The 19,198-nt window shown below is 35.5% G+C and overlaps 1 protein-coding gene across 4 annotated transcripts in view; it reads left to right on the top strand.

Annotated features, from left to right (window-relative positions):
• Positions 1-12,820, top strand: part of LOC138701976 (fatty acyl-CoA reductase wat-like) — a 117,856-nt gene extending 105,036 nt beyond the window's left edge. For all 4 annotated transcript variants that reach the window (XM_069829400.1, XM_069829397.1, XM_069829399.1 and 1 more), the window contains exons 7-9: positions 998-1,264; positions 10,554-10,811; positions 10,908-12,820. In XM_069829400.1, coding sequence (XP_069685501.1) covers positions 998-1,264; positions 10,554-10,811; positions 10,908-11,007 — 625 coding nt within the window. In that variant the 3' untranslated portion in view covers positions 11,008-12,820. The remainder of the gene's footprint in view (positions 1-997; positions 1,265-10,553; positions 10,812-10,907) is intronic.
• Positions 12,821-19,198: the final 6,378 nt, after the last annotated feature.

Here is a 19,198-nt window from a genome sequence, read left to right as displayed (position 1 = left end):
TCACATATCACCGTCCTTCACAAGTCTTTCGTGGCTCCGACTTAAAGAACGCAGAACTTTACACTCTTTGTCTTTACTCTTTCGAATTCTGCACACCTCAACACCAAATTACCTTTCGTCTCTTTTCTCTTATCTATACTCTAACCACGACGTAAATACCAGATCACTTATCTGTGGCACGCTAAGTATACCTCTTCATAGAACATCTTATTATTCATCATCTTTTACAGTATCCACCTCGCGTCAATGGAATTCCATATCTCAAAGTATTAGGGGCTGCAAGACAATAAACACCTTTAAGAACAGCTTATAAGATAACCTTATTAGCATTTCACTCCAATCTTACTGATTTAAACTATCATTGACTACATTGTTACTTTTTTCTTTGGACATCATCCTGATTGTGCTGTATTTTAATTGTCTCATAATAATCTCTTTCTATTATCTAATATTATTTGAAATATATTAACATTCTATGTATTTTAGCTTAATTCTGCTACGTGTTTAAGTAATAGTTCATAGTATTTTGTTGTTTAATTCGTAAATAACTCTTGTATACATGTAACTCTCATCTAAATCAAATTGTTGAATTCTTTGTAAGCTCATGCATATACTTTTTGCTGGTTGAGTGGAAGAGAAGGCCTTATGGCCTTAACTCTGCCAGCTAAAATAAATAATAATAATAATAATAATAATAATAATAATAATAATAATAATTATTATTATTATTATTATTATTATTATTATTATAATCCAGGCGACTACTCAACCACCAAGCAATAAGTCTCTTTTGGTGTGGCCTTAACCTAAGCTGGCCTAGTGGTTTAAAGTGCCACTAGTGAAATATCCAATTGCACTTAGTAGAACAAGTTGAATCTGACAGATGTGGATTCTTATTCTGTTCAAGAGTATTGTGCATGTTCCCGAAGTTTGAACCAGACTTTAGAATCATAGTGTATAAACTATTTTGTTATAATACAGAGATTTTGTTCTGCAGATTGAAAACAAATCCAGAAGCCACAGATTCTGGTGATGAAATTCCCATCCTTAACTACGTTTCTTCAGTGGAGAATCGCCTTACATGGGGAGAGTACATGAAATACAATGAGATTGGGAAGCGATATCCTTCAGTCAGAGTGATTTGGTACTACTACTTCCGCCTGAACAAGCACAGATTTGTGTACAATTTTTATGCAGTGTTCCTTCACTACTTACCAGCACTAATTGTGGACACATTGGCGCGAATTGTTGGGAAGGAGCCCATGTAAGTAAATATGTGTAATTTAAATTTCATAATTGAAGGTTTTTTAAAAAAGAACCATAGTTCAAAAAATGCAAATTTGAGATATTAAGCATGTGGTGAGCGTTTTGTAGTGGCCACCTACTGAACTAGTTGTTAGTGAAAAAAATGCCATAGTCCTATGTTATAGGAGTGGAGGTTTTCATAAAACAATAGTCCAAAGATTTTTTTTTTTTTTTTTGTGAAAACAGCCATTGTCCAGGACAGTGGCAGCATTTACAAATATCCCAGTCATATCATCTTGAAACATTTATCCATATAATTTTAAACTGTAGTAGATTGGCAGTACTGCTTCCTATGTACGCGGGAAAAGCCTCAAGAGAAAAATACTTCAGCATGCGAATTGCTGTATTAGTTATGTACAGAAGTAACCCCATGGAAGAAACGCAAGCAATGAAAGGAGAAGAAACAGGATATAATAGAGAAAAAGAAGATCAAAGGAGAAGCACACTTTAGCCATATCAGAATTTTTTTTTAAACAACCGTTGTCCACAGTTACCTACATTTACACATGTATTTCTATGAGGCAAAATAAGTTATAAATGTACTTCAGTTTTCCTAAGTTTTTACAACACCTTAAGAAATGGCATGATGAATTTCATACTTGAAGTATCAACAACACCCATGCCAGATAGTTTGTTGTTTCTCCTGAAGATTTATGTTTTTGGACTGGTTGTTTTTCCAAAAAAAAAAAAAAAAAAAAAAAAAAAAAAAAAAACTTAAATTTTATTGTACTTTTGCAAAAATTCCTTAATAAATATAGGGTTACCAGTTGGAATATCTGGGACCAAGGACTTCTGAGTCTGAAAACTAGGACACCAAGATTAAATAATAGAAACGGTCATATGCATAATAAAACTATTTAATATTACTGACATATTGTTGACGTGTAATAATAGTTAAAATACAAACATTCTGTAGCAACAATGAGAATTATATAGAGTAGATTTAACATTTATTCGGTTGAGAAACTTTTTGTCAAAAAATCTGAAAGTTAGAATTTATAAAACAGTTATATTACCGGTTGTTCTTTATGGTTGTGAAACTTGGACTCTCACTTTGAGAGAGGAACATAGGTTAAGGGTGTTTGAGAATAAAGTGCTTAGGAAAATATTTGGGGCTAAGAGGGATGAAGTTACAGGAGAATGGAGAAAGTTACACAACACAGCACTACACACAATGTATTCTTCACCTGACATAATTAGGAACATTAAATCCAGAGTTTGAGATGGGCAGGGCATGTAGCATGTATGGGCGCATCCAGAAATGCATATAGAATGTTAGTTGGGAGGCCGGAGGGAAAAAGACCTTTAGGGAGGCCGAGACGTAGATGGGAAGATAATATTAAATTGGATGTGAGGGAGGTGGGATATGATGATAGAGAATGGATTAATCTTGCTCAGGATAGGGACCAATGGCGGGCTTATGTGAGGGCGGCAATGAACTTCCAGGTTCCTTAAAAGCCAGTAAGTAAGTAAGATTTAACATTTAATAATAAAATTGTTGCTGTACTTTTCTGACTTGCCTATCATTTCAATTAATTTTGCATTTCCTTGAAGATATTTATGACAATCTTTGCATTCAATGTTCTGAAAGTGTGTGTGTGTGTGTGTGTGTCTAATGCTTACCCACTTCACTTAACGCTTAATGTGATTCGAGTTCCACATACTGCTGATAGATGGCAGACTGTGACCCATTTTCAAGTTGCACACCACTTTGGCAGGTCATGTTATGCATGACGTATATCTGTGAAGAGTTATGTCGTGTACTAGGTGAGTGTGATATAATATACTGAAGGGTAAACTGCTCCTTTATTCACACATCTACTTCTTTCCATCATAATTGAAATACAGCTGGCGCCAGCGTTTTTGGCGTGTGTCCTAGATATATAGTGCTCAGTTTGTGAGCATGTTGCTAGTGTAGCTGAGAATGATACCACTTCCTGTACACGTCACATCAGCCATTTGCCAACACAGTTGTCAGACTGACTGCGGAAAATGTGAAACACTCGTACTTAACGTTCCCACTACTTATTTCACACGCCAAAAACGGTGACGCGGACTATACCACACACCGACTTCACTCCGACTGTAACACTGCAGGTACACCACACTGCCTACCGCACCACACATGAGCAAATCCGGTTTGGTTACCTGCACTCAAGTTCCACAGTGGAGGAAATGAGCACTCTTTCACAAATCAGTGAGATGCCCAATGCTGCTCTAGAACAATATGAAATTTACAAACATACAAAAACACACCCACAGCACATCCTGAACACTCAACTCAATTTCAAAACACACACGCCTTTTGACACAATCATGAACACACCCCACCACAACAAGAAACCAGAAGTGAAGAATGGGTAGAATTGAAAAAAATTCTCTCTGGCACCGAGATTCGAACCCGGGTTTTCAGTTCTACATGCTGACGCTTTTTTCACTAAGCCACACCGGATTTAAATTCCGATGCCAGTTTGAATCCTTCTTAGTTTAAGTTCTACCAGTCAACCAGTCGCAAAAATTACGTGTTCATAATTCTTGTGTTCGCTTCATCTGCGATGTCCGTCGTGCTGACCACATTACCCCATCCTTCCAAACTCTAAACTGGCTACGGCTTAATGAACGTAGAAATTTTCATTCTCTTGTTCTCCTTTTCCAAGTCCTTCACACCTCTACACCTACCTACCTTGCCTCCCGTTTCAGTTACCTGTCATCATATCATAATCTCCTCACACACAAGCAAAATAGCCGCATGCTAGCCATACCAACGCATATGACATCATCGTATTCATCATCATACACAATCTCGCTCTCGTGCTTGTGGAATACCCTACCCAGTGACATCAGAGACTGTCGGAATTTAGTAGCGTTCAAAAGCAAGCTTATTAAGCATTTTCTTACTGCGTAGAGTAGGTTTAATCTTTACTTAATCAATAAAAGAAATGCTTCTCTCTTCTTAACTTCTACAATAAACTGTCTAGCTTTTATTAATCAGTTAATCTTTTAGTACTTTGATTTTTATTGTATTTGTAAATTTAATATCAACCGTAATTATAATTGTATATTGTCAGACTCCAAAGCAGCTATTCTATCAATAGTCTCTAAACACACACCTTCATCTCAAACAGCAGAAATAAATAAAATGCTCTCTCAATTAATATCACTCAATAAAAGAATTGTATTCCAATGGATACCATCCCATTGTGGAATTCTGGGAAACGAGAATGCGGATGCTTTAGCAAAGAAGGGCAGCACTGCTACTTACAGACCTGTTACTAAATCTACGTATTACTCTGTGAAGAGATTTATTAAATCTACATACTTAGACTTCAACAAACAAAATTTGATAACACAATCCCAAGGGAAAAAATGGAACTCTCTGCATCAAAATCCACAGTTAATTCCCGATTTACCACGAAAATCGTCTGTAGCTGCATTTAGATTGGCAACAGGCCATGATTGTTTGGCCAAACACCTGCATAGAATTGGAATATATCAGTCCCCTAACTGCCCATTGTGCAACTCAAACCAAGAAATGGATTCGGAACACCTCAAAATCTGTGCTTCATTGGCTGGCCATGATAATATCTTTGAAAAATATTGGAGTGCAAGAGGTCAAATGACTTTATTGTCAAACGCCTGGCATTAGAAAACAACAATTAAAATTGTAATTGTATTCTTAATATTGTAGTTGTAATCATCTGGTAGAGGGGAAGAGAAGGCCTGATGGCCTTATCTCTACCAGGTTAAATAAATAAATAAATAAATAAAATACCTGTTCCCCTTTGGTGGCCGTCCCTCATATACTGTGCCACAGAATATGTGACAATGGCACAATGTCCAGCACTGTGTACAGATCATTACGAGTGACTAAGTGGCCGGGGTCTGATGGAACACGAATCACAAAGTGATTATTATGCTTATTATATTACTATGGTGTACCGAAGTACATATGATATTTCTGTGCAGGAATTCTGCATTACCATATAGCATGTAGAGCTAAAAACCTGGGTTCGAATCCCGGTGCCGGAAGAGAAATTTTCTCCATTTTTCACCATATGGTAATGCAGAATTCCTGCACAGAAATAATCATATGTAGTTCGGTACATCTATACTAATAATAATAAATCTGTAGCCGAAATTTTTCTGGTAATTTTCGATTTTCCAAAAATAATTGGTCCTAACATATATAATTAACCACCCTGAAACCGAAAATTGCTTTTTTGAAATTTTTGTTTGTATGTCTGTCTGTCACCTTTTCACGCGTTAATGGCTGAACGGATTTCGATGAAAATTGGAATATAAATTAAGTTCGTTGTAACTTAGATTTTAGGCTATATGGCATTCAAAATACATTATTTAAAAGGAGGATTATAAGGGGGCCTGAATTAAATAAATCGAAATATCTCGCTTATTATTGATTTTTGTGAAAAATGTTGCATAACAAAAGTTTCTTTAAAAATAGTTTGCGATAAGTTTTCTTCCTTGAAAAATTTTGATAGGACTGATATTTAATGAGATAAATGAGTTTTAAAATTAAAATAACTGCCATCTAAGGCCGTGTAATGAATTAAAAAACAAATGACTTCGTCTATAAGGGGCCTTGGACAGCAACAATCGAAAGCTATGAAAGATAGCCTACAGAGAATGTTTCTGTGTTTGTATGAAGTAATAGGCTATCGGAAGCTAAATTAACCGATTTGTATAATTAATTATTATTTCACCATTGGAAAATGTAGTTTCTCTAGATGGACATAATGCTATAATGTTATTACAGTAACTTTTGATATAATATAATATAATATATAATATAATATATATAATGTAATATTATATAATATAATTTAAGTTATTTGAAGGGTTCACAACCATAGCGCCATTTACTGAATACGTAGAAAACAAGGGTTAAAATTAAGTTATTACCATAATTCAATGGAAACCTATAACAAGTAAAATAAAATATACACATTAAATCTAAATGATGTCAATCTTCATTAAACTATGGTTGCATGTAATAAAAATTAAGAAATATGTTAAAGGAATTGTCATTGCACCAAATTAGTGTCTCTGGACCAAAATGATCGCATTTTAATTATTTGGATGCAATTTAAATTAAGTAACATGTTAAACGATTTATCCTTCTGTCAAACACGAATGTTCCCTGGATCAAACGTCCTATTTTAATTATGTAATTACTTTATATTTATTTCTAATGGGTGCAGCGGAGCGCACGGGTATGGCTGGTCATAGTAATAAGAAACCAGAAGATAGCGCAAGACCTATACTGGGCTTCGGAGAATGAAGAATATCACTTCAAAACTAGACAGCAGGGTAATTTCCTAAATAGTTATACAAGGGGCAGAAGAAATAGGCGGGTATGGCGAACCCCTCATTCACTACCCCGACTCCTATACAACTCAGAACCTGCTTGGTGTATGGTCCTGTCCCAAATAACTTACTCCTCCATTCACACGTTTTGTGCTATAGAAAAACTTAAAAGAATAAAATAATAACGTGATTTCTAGTAAGTACAAATACCTGATTTACTGAATATTGTTGTTTTGCTTATTCAACTATCCGAACACAGGTCTGAAACTCATAAATGATAACAATAACGCATTACTCATGAGGTAACTAAGCCAGGAGATAATGGGTTATGGTGGCCAGTTTTCTATCCCTCTCCATTTCATACATCGCTGAATAGTAACATATTACACTAATCAAGCTTTAGATGATATTATCATTTATAATATTTCGCAAGTTAGCCATTTCACAAATATAATAATTATTATAATGTAATGTAAACCTAATAGGAGAAATTAAACATTTAGCACTACACACAAGTATTTTATTTTTATGTGTTTTCAGAATATTGTATTGAAATAGTAAATAGTACTAATAATTGTTTTACAATTAGCCTATTAACTTTGTGAATCATGAGAAAATTAAGGTGCAAGAAATTATATAATATAATTTTACTGTATGTAGAAAATGTACACGTTATTATAACATGAACGGGTTTCGTAATAAAAAAAATACGTATTAGAAGCATACTTAAGAATGACTTAGCTTAACAAAACAAATAACACAATAAATATGACTAAAAATCTCTCTTCACAAATTCTTTGAATCGATCGTAAAACACCACACGCCTTGGCAGTGACTGCATTGATGATAGAGCACTTTTAAAGTCCTCACAATGTTTAAGTTCTTTTAAGAAACAATAAACGTGATTAATAACACCTTTAGTATGACTTCTGACATCAGGGTTTGACTGAGACATGATGATTAGTATAAAATATAAATAAATTATGAGTGATTAGTATTCAAAAATACTGTTTATTATGATATAATATATTTGCGAACAAGCTATAACATAATAGTATCACAGACGAGCACTTGTCAACAGCCAGCATTCGAACGCAGCGATTGGAAGGTCTCTTTGTTCATGTCATAAACCGCTATAGTAGGGAGCAAAGATATTGGCGGGTCGTACTTAGCACATCTTTGCACGTACCACCCCCTCTCTTCTGACCTGACCATTGGGATGACTGACTGGCAGTGTGTCGATGCGTTCGGGTGTAGTTGCTTGCAAGCCAATCGTTGGGTATTGAGAGAGTAGTCATCGTAGCTGTTGTCTGTACATATTCAAACAGTAATTTTCAATACTAACAGTGGAATTGCTTCTGTGCCTAGTTGAGCGACATGTCTAGAAAGGGAGCGGATACGCAGAGCCAAGCGAAAGGAATTATTTATAGTGTTTACGAATACTTAAAAAAACTTTAATTAATATAACAAATTAAAATTTTCGTAATATGATTGAAATTCTGGTTATTAAGAGAATGAGGAAAACCGGAATTAGGTCACTATAAGTTTAAGTGAAATATTTTAAGATCTGATAGTATATTGGCAATATACTCATTGCAGTGAAGTAAATCGTTAAAAACCATTGTGTTATTATTATTATTATTATTATTATTATTATTATTATTAAATTTGCACTGATGGATTTCATTTAATGTAGTATTACTAGCCATTGTTAAGTCAATTATATTATATAAAATAAAACCTGGGTACCGACACAGTACTATTTACAAATTATTTACATCGTCAACAACAGTGATTTTACTCACGGGACTGCCCTTCATCTTTTCTTGCAACCCTTGTCTTGTTCAAAAGGTCTCTGGTCACTGCTGTCAGTTGGTCACCTGCTGTGATTCTTCCTGCGGGAAGGTCCCTGTTGACTTTCTTTGTCGCAATCCCAGGACCGCTGCCATCATTTTTGGCCTCATTTCTGAACAGCTGGAGCCATTCATCACGACTTCTACTCTTTGTGAAGCTGATGACAATAGGACGCGTCTTCCCTGGCCTGGATGGTATGCGATGTGCTACTCTTACATCATGTTGCACCAATTCATTACCGCCTATGACTTCCGATATTTGGTCAGTGACTTCATAAGTTGATTGTTCATCGATCTCCGGAACTCCAAATAGCATTATATTGTCTCTGCATGTGTAATGCTGCAGATCACTCACTTCGTGTTTGAGATGGTCATTTTTTTGCACTAGCCTCTTCATCTCCTCCTGCGTGGAGTTGAGTTCATGTCTTGTGTGCGCCAATTCCTCTCTAAGACTGTCGAACTTGGAAGATATGAATTCAACTGATTTTGTTAGTTCATTCACCTCAAAATACAAATGCTATTCGATATCAGTATAGTAGTTATAAAATCATATCGCATATTGTATACCAGTAGTTTGTATTATAACAAATGAAGTGTTCACATGTGCTGTTGTTTAATGAAATAATTATAATGCTGCGCACAGAAATTACACTAAATACTGACACACAGACAGTGTTTATATATAAACACTATTTCGATGTTACAGATTTTAGGTTACGTAGCGAGGAGTGAAAGATGTTTCGGAAGCGACCCTTCGAAGAACGTTTACAGCTAAAGTAGGGGTGGAACGTGGGTTGGGTTAGTATGTAGGGGTATACCTCCATCCGCCAATATTCCTGCTCCCTACTATAGAGAAAGTGTGGAGTGAGTAGTTTCCGCACAAGGCGAAAAACTCGCCTATTTCTTCTGCCTTTACTATAACACAGGAAGAAAGTTGTACAGTTAATAAGTGAAGATTTTTTGGTCTGAAATATGAGACATTCTGTACAATATGTGGCACCTGGCAACCCTAGTACAGTAAAACCCCGATAAGACGCTGTTCAAGGGACCGGGTGTAAAACGTGTATTAACCGGGACTGCGTATTAGGCGGGTATACTAATTTTGACTTATATACAGTGTCTGTTAGCATTTTTCTTTATTAAAATACATGATTCATGAAAGGTAATACAGTATTACTCCATTATGTAATTACTGTACTGTACGTTAAAGACATTTACAATATGTACTGTACTTAATTCTTTCGAAAAAAAAAAGCCATTTATAGTTTGCCGTCTGCGTGTTCTCCAAGTTCTCATGTTTACCACACTTCAGTTTCCTGCGAGTACATCCTCCTGACGTCGCAGCTGTAGTGATTGAGTCGCGATTTTTTATTGCCGTTCTTAATGTCGATGATGGGATTCCTAATGCATCACAGAGTTGTTTCTGAGTAAGAGTACTGTTCTCATCGTACTTTCGTAAGATTTCCAATTTTTCCGACACAGAAAAGGCTTTTCGTTTAACATTAATTGTAATCGCATTCACAGACACTTCAATGCACAAAAGGACAACAAACGGCCCAGCAAAAATTTCCAGAATTTTATTACGGCCGAGTGAGGAATGGTGTTTGAGAGAGGGGGTTAGCAAGAGGGTGGGGTATTGTAACTGTATGTAAGCTTTAAGCGCGCAGGTAAGGAGTCGAATAAGAGAGCGTAACAAGAGGGTGGGGTACACTAAGGTATGAAGTATGAAGGTTTAAATGCGCAGGTAAAGGATCGAATACCAATACTTATCAGGTTAATGGCACCAGTGAATTCAATGACCAAGATGTTTCAATGCTGTTACAGTACATTGCTGAAAATTACATCGAAAATATTCCACAAAAACAGCGTATTATGCGGGATTTGAGCGCAACAAACGGGGTTTTTTATAAAGGCGTTATATATGAAATGTGCAGGGACAGGACAAAAAAAGCGTATTACACAGGATAGCGTAATAAGCGGGCACATCTTATCGAGGTTTTACTGTATTTGCCGTTATGGAAGAGGGAAAAGGAAATGGCGACATGTTATTAAATCTCTTTCCATTTGCAGCTTGTGGAATGCTTACAAGAAGATCCACAAATTTGTCGATGTGATTTCATACTTCAGTGTACAGCAATGGAAGTTTACGAATTACAACACTCAAGCTATGTGGAAACAACTGAATCCACTGGATCGAGAACTGTTCAACTTCAATATGGCCGATGTTGAGTGGGAGAAGACATTCGAGCTTTGCATGCAAGGTCTGCGTACCCACATAGGCCAGGATCCTCCAGACAACTTGGAGTATGCTCGAAAAAGATACAGAAAGTAAGCAGTTTTATAATTTTTCTACAAAAAATTGTACTTTTGAAAAGTTGTTTGCAGTGATCTCATACATCTTTGCTCCTGTTTCATTTGTTTCAGCTTGAAGATAGTGCATTACACAGTCAAATACACTGTTATCTTCATCTTCATGAGTCTTCTAGTGTTTACATTACTGTTTCTGTTCAACTTCAATCAATAACCATGTGTTGCATTCCATACTACATTGATGAATCAAATATTTCGTCTCTCAGAGTTAAGTTAACTCAGGGCTGCCAAGTTAAAATTCTGAAATAAGCTTGAAATCATGTTCGAAAAGCTGACACTACTAGAGTCTGTGTGATGTATCTTGTCTCACTGTGAAAAGAGAGAGAAAGGAGATATGCCTTACTTCGTCTGTATTGTTATGACGATGGGGGAGTGGAGTGGTGCCGTCCATCCATCCAGTGGCGGAAGGGACTAGTTGATACATTCTGTAGCGCAAAATAAAATAACAAAATATCTCTCTTCGTACTGTGTAGTTCCGTCACTGACCTTGTGAGTTCCGGTAGCCTGTACAATAACAAGATTTTGAAAGGAATCCTGAAAATTTACAACCCTCCTATAATCTCCACCCTCATTTGAAGGGACTTGGTTTTATTCCTACTGAGACAAGATAAACCTTACCAGGTATAATAATTATTTTCATAAGAAAAATTATAAGTAAATACCTTACCATACGTACAGTAATAAAATATTCAGCTTTGAAAATATGAAACACACAACAAATACAGTCAGAGCACTATGAATTACTTTTATTATATTCTTCAGTTTGGCTGTATTAAAATATTTTTAATCAAACGCTTCTTCATGGCGCTTTCCCTTATAGTTTAATTTGCAACATACAATGAAGGAGCGAGTTTTGTCTATCTTCATTGAGGAGCAAAATTGAGTTTTATTTTTTCTGATTGAACTAAAGACTCTCTTCTGTTGCATTACTACATGGTAATGTCATAACAAATTGTACAAATTTGCATAACTTGACATGCTTTGAACTGCCAGTAGTCTACAGTTCAATTATTTGTGAAGATTGTTCCACAATTCCTCAAAATCGGAACTGTGGGAATTGTTTGTTGCATCTTTCTGTTTAAGCATAAACTGATACAAATAATTCATATATTATCATCTGAGAAGTGAAGACCATCTTTATATCTATTGCAAAAACATTGAACTTGGTCAGAGTTACTTCTGAGCACAAGCTTTGTTCCTTCAGGTGTATATGTCATATTTATAATCAAAAGAAAATAAATTATTATTATTATTATTATTATCATTGGCAAATGTACTATTACAAACAACATAATCACTGAATGACAAATTCACTTGAAAATACTCGATGGACGTAGAAACGAAAACTCTTCACTCCCTCAAAAAAAGTATTGGGCTGACTTTCTGCAATACTTCCATCATCTATTGGCTTTCTGAGAAGCTGTTTACATGTCAAACTAATAAACATATCTGAATTTTCTAGTTGATTAGTTCTATTCATATTAAACTTGTAAGATTAGGATCAGACAGTGCATCAGTTTTTGCAACCTGGTAGAGCAATTAATGCAGCAAATCAGACTTCATATCTTTTTAAAAATACTGTATATGCACAGTGACTCTTTCTGCAGAGTCAAATTGAAAGAATACACAGCAATATACGCTGGAAGAGAAGTAAATCAACTTCTGTCATGGGATCATTAAATGAGTTTTGAAGTCTCTATAAAACTTCAAATTGAAATAAACGAAATTATACTAACTAGAGATATTGGTACAGAACCTGTGGAAAAAGCTGACAAACCTTAGAAAATGCTGATGTCAGCTTTAAAAGCTGACACTTAGCAGCCCTGGTTATTAATGATATGGTAGTTCTGAAAATGCGAGGTATTTTTATTTTACAATATTATTAACTTGCACATCTATTTGAGGAATTGTCCAATTTCATGTACCTATGTTGCTGGAGTTGATTACATCTACAATTTTCCGATCTATTTGTGGTTATTAAATTTGTAAAATCCTACCTTTTCCCGCTATCTCTGAAGATACAGCACTGAACTAGGATGACAGCCAACTAACAAATACAACAGGTATTTTAAAATGGTAAGATCATTAAGATCATTATCGTCACTTTTGTTGACGTTGTACAAAATTTTGTTGAATATCCTTTTGAGAAGATTAACTCCATATGTAGATGAAATTATTGGGGATCATCAGTGTGGTTTTAGGCGTAATAGATCGACTATTGATCAGATTTTTTGTATTCGACAGATATTGGAGAAAAAATTGGAGTATAAGGGTACAGTACATCAGTTATTCATAGATTTCAGAAAGGCGTATGACTCGGTTAAGAGAGAAGTTTTATATAATATTCTTATTGAATTTGGTATTCCCAAGAAACTAGTTCGATTAATTAAAATGTGTCTTAGTGAAACTTACAGCAGAGTCCGTATAGGTCAGTTTCTATCTGATGCTTTTCCAATACACTGCGGGCTAAAGCAGGGAGATGCACTATCACCTTTACTTTTTAACTTCGCTCTAGAATATGCCATTAGGAAAGTTCAGGATAATAGACAGGGTTTGGAGTTGAATGGGTTACATCAGCTTCTTGTCTATGCGGATGACGTGAATATGCTAGGAGAAAATCTACAAACGATTAGGGAAAACGCGAAAATTCTAGTTGAAGCAAGTAAAGCGATAGGGTTGGAAGTAAATCCCGAAAAGACTAAGCATATGATTATGTCTCATGACCAGAATATTGTACGAAATGGAAGTGTAAATATTGGAGATTTATCTTTCGAAGAGGTGGAAAAATTCAAATATCTTGGAGCAACAGTAACAAACATAAATGACACTCGGAAGGAAATTAAACGCAGAATAAATATGGGAAATGCCTGTTATTATTCGGTTGAGAAGCTTTTACCATCCAATCTGCTGTCAAAAAATCTGAAAGTTAGAATTTATAAAACAGTTATATTACCGGTTGTTCTTTATGGTTGTGAAACTTGGACTCTCACTTTGAGAGAGGAACATAGGTTAAGAGTGTTTGAGAATAAGGTTCTCAGGAAAATATTTTGAGGCCAAGAGGGATGAAGTTACAGGAGAATGGAGAAAGTTACACAACACAGAACTGCACGCATTGTATTCTTCACCTGACATAATTAGGAACATTAAATCAAGACGTTTGAGATGGGCAGGACATGTAGCACGTATGGGCGAATCCAGAAATGCATATAGAGTGTTGGGAGGCCGGAGGGAAAAAGACCTTTGGGAGGCCGAGACGTAGGTGGGAAGATTATATTAAAATGGATTTGAGGGAGGTGGGATATGATGGTAGAGACTGGATTAATCTTGCTCAGGATAGAGACCTATGGCGGGCTTATGTGAGGGCGGCAATGAACCTCCGGGTTCCTTAAAAGCCAGTAAGTAAGTAAGTAAGATCATTATTATATGTTCAATGAATTCGAACCTTTGTACACTCCATCCTCAGTATTGTGAGAATTTTCAGCCTAGTACACTATCAATAGTGGTTTTCAGTTTTTGAATTGAGTAAAAAGGAAATGGTTCTGTAGGTGAGAAAAAAAATGCGAGCTAGAGGGTATGTGTACAACATTGACATACAGGGAGGACTCAACAGTTCACTAGGATTTCACTTGCAGAATGTCGTCTGATAGTAATAGTGTAGCAAAACTTACTATAATTACAATAACTGAATAGGTATGTCCGTCAGTGTTAAACGCTTTCAGCATAAACTGCCATCTTCAGAAAACGTAAAAATACAAGAATATATTATGGCTATGATAGGCTACATGTTGATTACATATTAAAATATTTAAAACTAGATTGTATATGACATGGACATATAAAGTGAATGCTGAATAATAAAATAAAAATTACACGATTCAAATATATATCCTGCAGAAGTTAGCACACATTGCGATTGTGAAGTCAGGTCGTTAAAACTGAAAATAATATATTTGTATAAGAAATGGGCTAATGAATTTAGTATTGTATTAAAAATAAATTTTTTAAATACAGGGTGATTCACGAGGAAAGGTAAAAAATTTAGGATGTGAATTCTGAAGTCATTCTGAGTCAAAAAGTTCATATGAATATAGGTCCGTTTTCGAATGGTTACGGAGATATGGCTCTTTGATTTCACAAAGACTTCTAAGATTCCATTTTACTAACTTGCATTTAGAGACAGATAACGAACAAATTTAAAGTTTGTATTCACGTATGAATACATACCTAATATTCTAGACATCGGTGTCGATGTTTTCGCACATTTTCAAAGGTACTTTCTTCTGCTTCAATGCACTGTTGTGCTCGGGCGTGAATCGCGCTCATTGCATGGGAGAGTTGCACGTAACTGTTCTTTATGCCGCATCCAAAATACGGTCGATTAGTGCCTCGCTCGTTTCCCCCTTCCTGTGCTATACCAAGTGTTTCATCCAACCCTATAGACAGTAAGTACTCTTCGATATGGTACCCTTTTGTTTGGAAAGCGTCGTTCATATTCAGTGATGGCACGCAAGGAACTTCCATCACACAAACCATAAACTTACACAATATCAGCGTATTCTGTAGTCGAAAATTTATAAGGTATCTTGAAAAACACAACTTAACACTTCCAATAACTGTACCTGTATAACTACTGTACTGTAGGTAGCTGACTGGACTGCTGTGAATTGATGATAGTGTAGGCTAATTGTGTTATCTGCGGGTTCTGTGTCTTTACATCAGGCAAGGGCAGGTGATCGGACATTTGTAATGCCCCACCACCCGGTTTCTTCCTCTTATCTACATCGTTCACAATGCAGATTCCAATGTTACGTCATTCATTGCGACCTTGACCTTGTCTCATGCCTCGTCTCACGTCAGCAGCATGTGGTAATATCTGATTCACAATGGGGCGAGACGTTTTACCAAAAAAATGCATCTAGCTCCGCCATTGTTCGAAAACGGACCTATGTTCATATGAACTTTTTCACTGAAAATGGCCTAAAATATCGTATTCTAAATGTTTGACCTTTCCTCGTGAATCACCCTGTATAAATGGTTTGATTACTGGGGCTCCGTGCTTATGTTGTCAGCATTGTACTAAATCACAATCAAGACAAGACAAAGGACATACAGGTTGAAAAGGAATCTAATTACATTCATTCACAGAAGTAATAGATCAAGTCAATGTGAACAAGTTTTGTCAAATAAGTTTTTTGATACATCCAGTAATTTTGAGAATACGAAATGTAATATGTTGCAATGCTGGGAAGAGTAGCAGTGCTCCTTGAGGTTATTGCTCCACAGTGAGGGTGAGTGTAACTCCAGTCATCCACTCTGCAAGACTTGCGACAGGAGAATGTAAACAAAAACGTCCCATCAGGTACGTTTTTACTGTAGATCAAATGTAAAGTGTCGCTAAATCGGCCAAAACTATTGATTTTTTACATTTAATTTTGTTTCATAAGCAAAATTTGAGTTTTCGTTGCTCTTCTCTTTTCCCCATTGCAAAAGATTTAGCCACAACTGTTTACTTTTTAATTTCCGCGATATTTACACTCACTGCCATAGAGATTATTATACGTAGTTCCCATCATGATTATCATTGGTACTGGTATATACAGTTTTAATCCAAGAGGTCGTGATATGCATATGGTTCTCTGATGAACGTGTAATTTGTAAAATTTTTCTAGCAAAAATCACTAATAATATAGGTAAACTGATGGGTATTTTACAACAGAAATTAATAGTATTAGTAATTTGTAACTTGTAAATTTATTCTAATAATATTAGTAAAATCTTACATCAGGGCCCAGACATTCTGTTATTAACAGGATAATGCCATTTTCAAACCTGTCATGGTATCTTGACGGCACTCGTTGGGATGTTTATTTGTCCAGTTTTCTTGGAAAATGCAAAAACGAATCTTGCTGAACAATATCCCAAAATGGAATGATGCTGAAATTTGTATAGACAGATACCATTATAAATGTTTCTGGCGATTCCAACATTGGTGACAAAGCCATGTTCAGTGAATTTGTTTATGTAAATTAATTTAGTAGTGCTAAGTGACTTAATAGAATAGAGGAGAAAGACGTCTGTACGAGATGGGTAGAAATAGAATTTCTGCTTTCAACATTCTGTCATTTAGAAACATTACTGAAATTGTAGAACAGCCGTGGCGAAAATGTGATCGTGCGCCGAGCCACTGTGTAACCTGCACCCTAAGGGGAAGTGAAGCAACTGTCTGACTTATTAACGGCTTTTCATTTTCCTTACATCTAGCACTTAAATATAATTTTATAAAGTAAAAGGCTACAAACTAATGTTTAGTACGTGTAACGAAGAAAGAAATGAACAAGAAAACATAGGACACATTATCACAATCTGAAATTAACTGTTTTCAGAATGTCTCTGCGACAGATTTTAAAAATGAGGAATTGTGTCACTTACTGCCAGTCGTAGTTGATCACAAAGGTATTTGTCATCAGTCGTGATCTAAATTTGGTTTTTCCTATTTTCATTGTTGAAAATAATTTTTCACAAACGTAAGTTGTAGCAAACATGGCTTCAACAGAGCAAGCGAAAGAACGATGCTTCAGATATTTATTTTTTGGCAAAGATTTGAAAAGTTCAACATTTGTCAAGTCCTTACATCTAGCTTTCATTTAACATCACATTGTAAATCTGTGAGTTTAAATTGAAGATCTAACAATACAGTAATAATAATAATAATAATAATAATAATAATAATAATAATAATAATAATACTTAACCTTTAATGTTTCATGAGTGACATGTAATATAATGCCGTTTTATGTTATACAACCGTTTTCCTCATAATACTTGTGAACAAATCATACATTTAGGCTAATATTCTCATCCTACTTGAAACTTTTTGTTTTTGTAGAGGTACATGGTTTCGAGAGAGACATTGCGACGATACGCCACTCGCAGGTCAGACACAAATACAAATGGAACGGAATTTGAATCCAATTAGTGAGAGGGTGGGGGTTGGGGAAGGTAGGAAGCAAGAGAAATGCATAGCTATCATTGCGAGCCACAATGTGCTCGCGAATCACATTTTCGCCACAGCTGCTGTAGAAAATGACTTAGCCATATGGGAAATCAATGCTTCTACTGAAAGAGATTTTGCCAGAATGAATAAAATATGAACATCAGAGAAAATATAACTGAAAGTTGACATATTGAAGGAATCGTAAATTACCAAATTCAATTTCAAATACTGTTTCCTTGACTTCTTCCATTTCTTGAAGGAAAATAAGAAGTTTCTTACAGTAATTCATTCACCAGAAAAATATACCCAACAAGAGTATTGTGACTAATGAGTATGCTGTAATTCCATCTTACGAGTAATGTAATGAAATTATGTTGCTCTATTTTGTTATTCTGTTATATAGACTTATATGTTTTTGTTTGTTTAGTAAACTGTCCGAAGACAGGCCTGAACCTCACAAGTGATACCAACAAGGCACCACTTACGAGGCAACTAGGCCTAGAGATAGGTAGGGTGACCAGTTCCTTTCCCCCTCCAATGCATACATCACTGACTCGCTACATATTCCACTAATCAGACTTCAGATGCATACAAACAATTGTTCTTCCTCTGACACATATTGTCAAGTGAGATGTACTGCCTGATAATAGATGTACATATCAGCCATAACCTCAATTAGAGGTAAGACTTATATGATAAATTTTAAATAGTTAATATTTACATTGTGTTTACATTATTTTAAAATTAGAAAATCGAATTTCTGTTTGTGATGCTGAATATTGTACGATTGGGAAAGGAAGTTTTCTGCAAAGCTGTAGTACACTGCGTTCAAAGATTTTTTTAAATTCTATTTTAGGTTATTTTATGACGCTTTATCAACATCTTAGGCTATTTAGCGTCTGAATGAGATGAAGGTGATAATGCCGGTGAAGTGAGTCTGGGGTCCAACACTGAAAATTACCCAGCATTTTGCTCATTGGGTTGAGGGAAAACCTGGAAAAAACTCAACCAGCTAACTTGCCTCAACCGGGAATCGAACCTGGTTTCGCGGCTAGACGCGCTAACCGGCATTCAAAGGTACCTTACCCTACTAACTGATAGTGATTATAATTTGTTCATATAAGTGTGGCTTATTTAGTTGTTACTTCTATGAATAGATGGCGAAGATAACAGTCAGTATCGCCAATAATACATAAATATATCCGCATTAAAAAATTTTTAAATTTCATCCCCCTCTAATGATTGTAAAAAAAAAAAAAAAAGTAGGTTTAGTGGTAAACTGCTGTTACTGTTACATATCATTTATCTCTTGAAACCAAATGCTTGTGTGTGCCATAGCTTATAGTAAGAA

The sequence above is a fragment of the Periplaneta americana genome, chromosome 6 (genome assembly GCF_040183065.1).
Source record: "Periplaneta americana isolate PAMFEO1 chromosome 6, P.americana_PAMFEO1_priV1, whole genome shotgun sequence".
NCBI classification, from domain to species: Eukaryota; Metazoa; Arthropoda; class Insecta; order Blattodea; family Blattidae; genus Periplaneta; species Periplaneta americana.
Note: the sequence above shows the minus strand (reverse complement) of the source record. Positions and strands in the feature narration are given on the sequence as shown.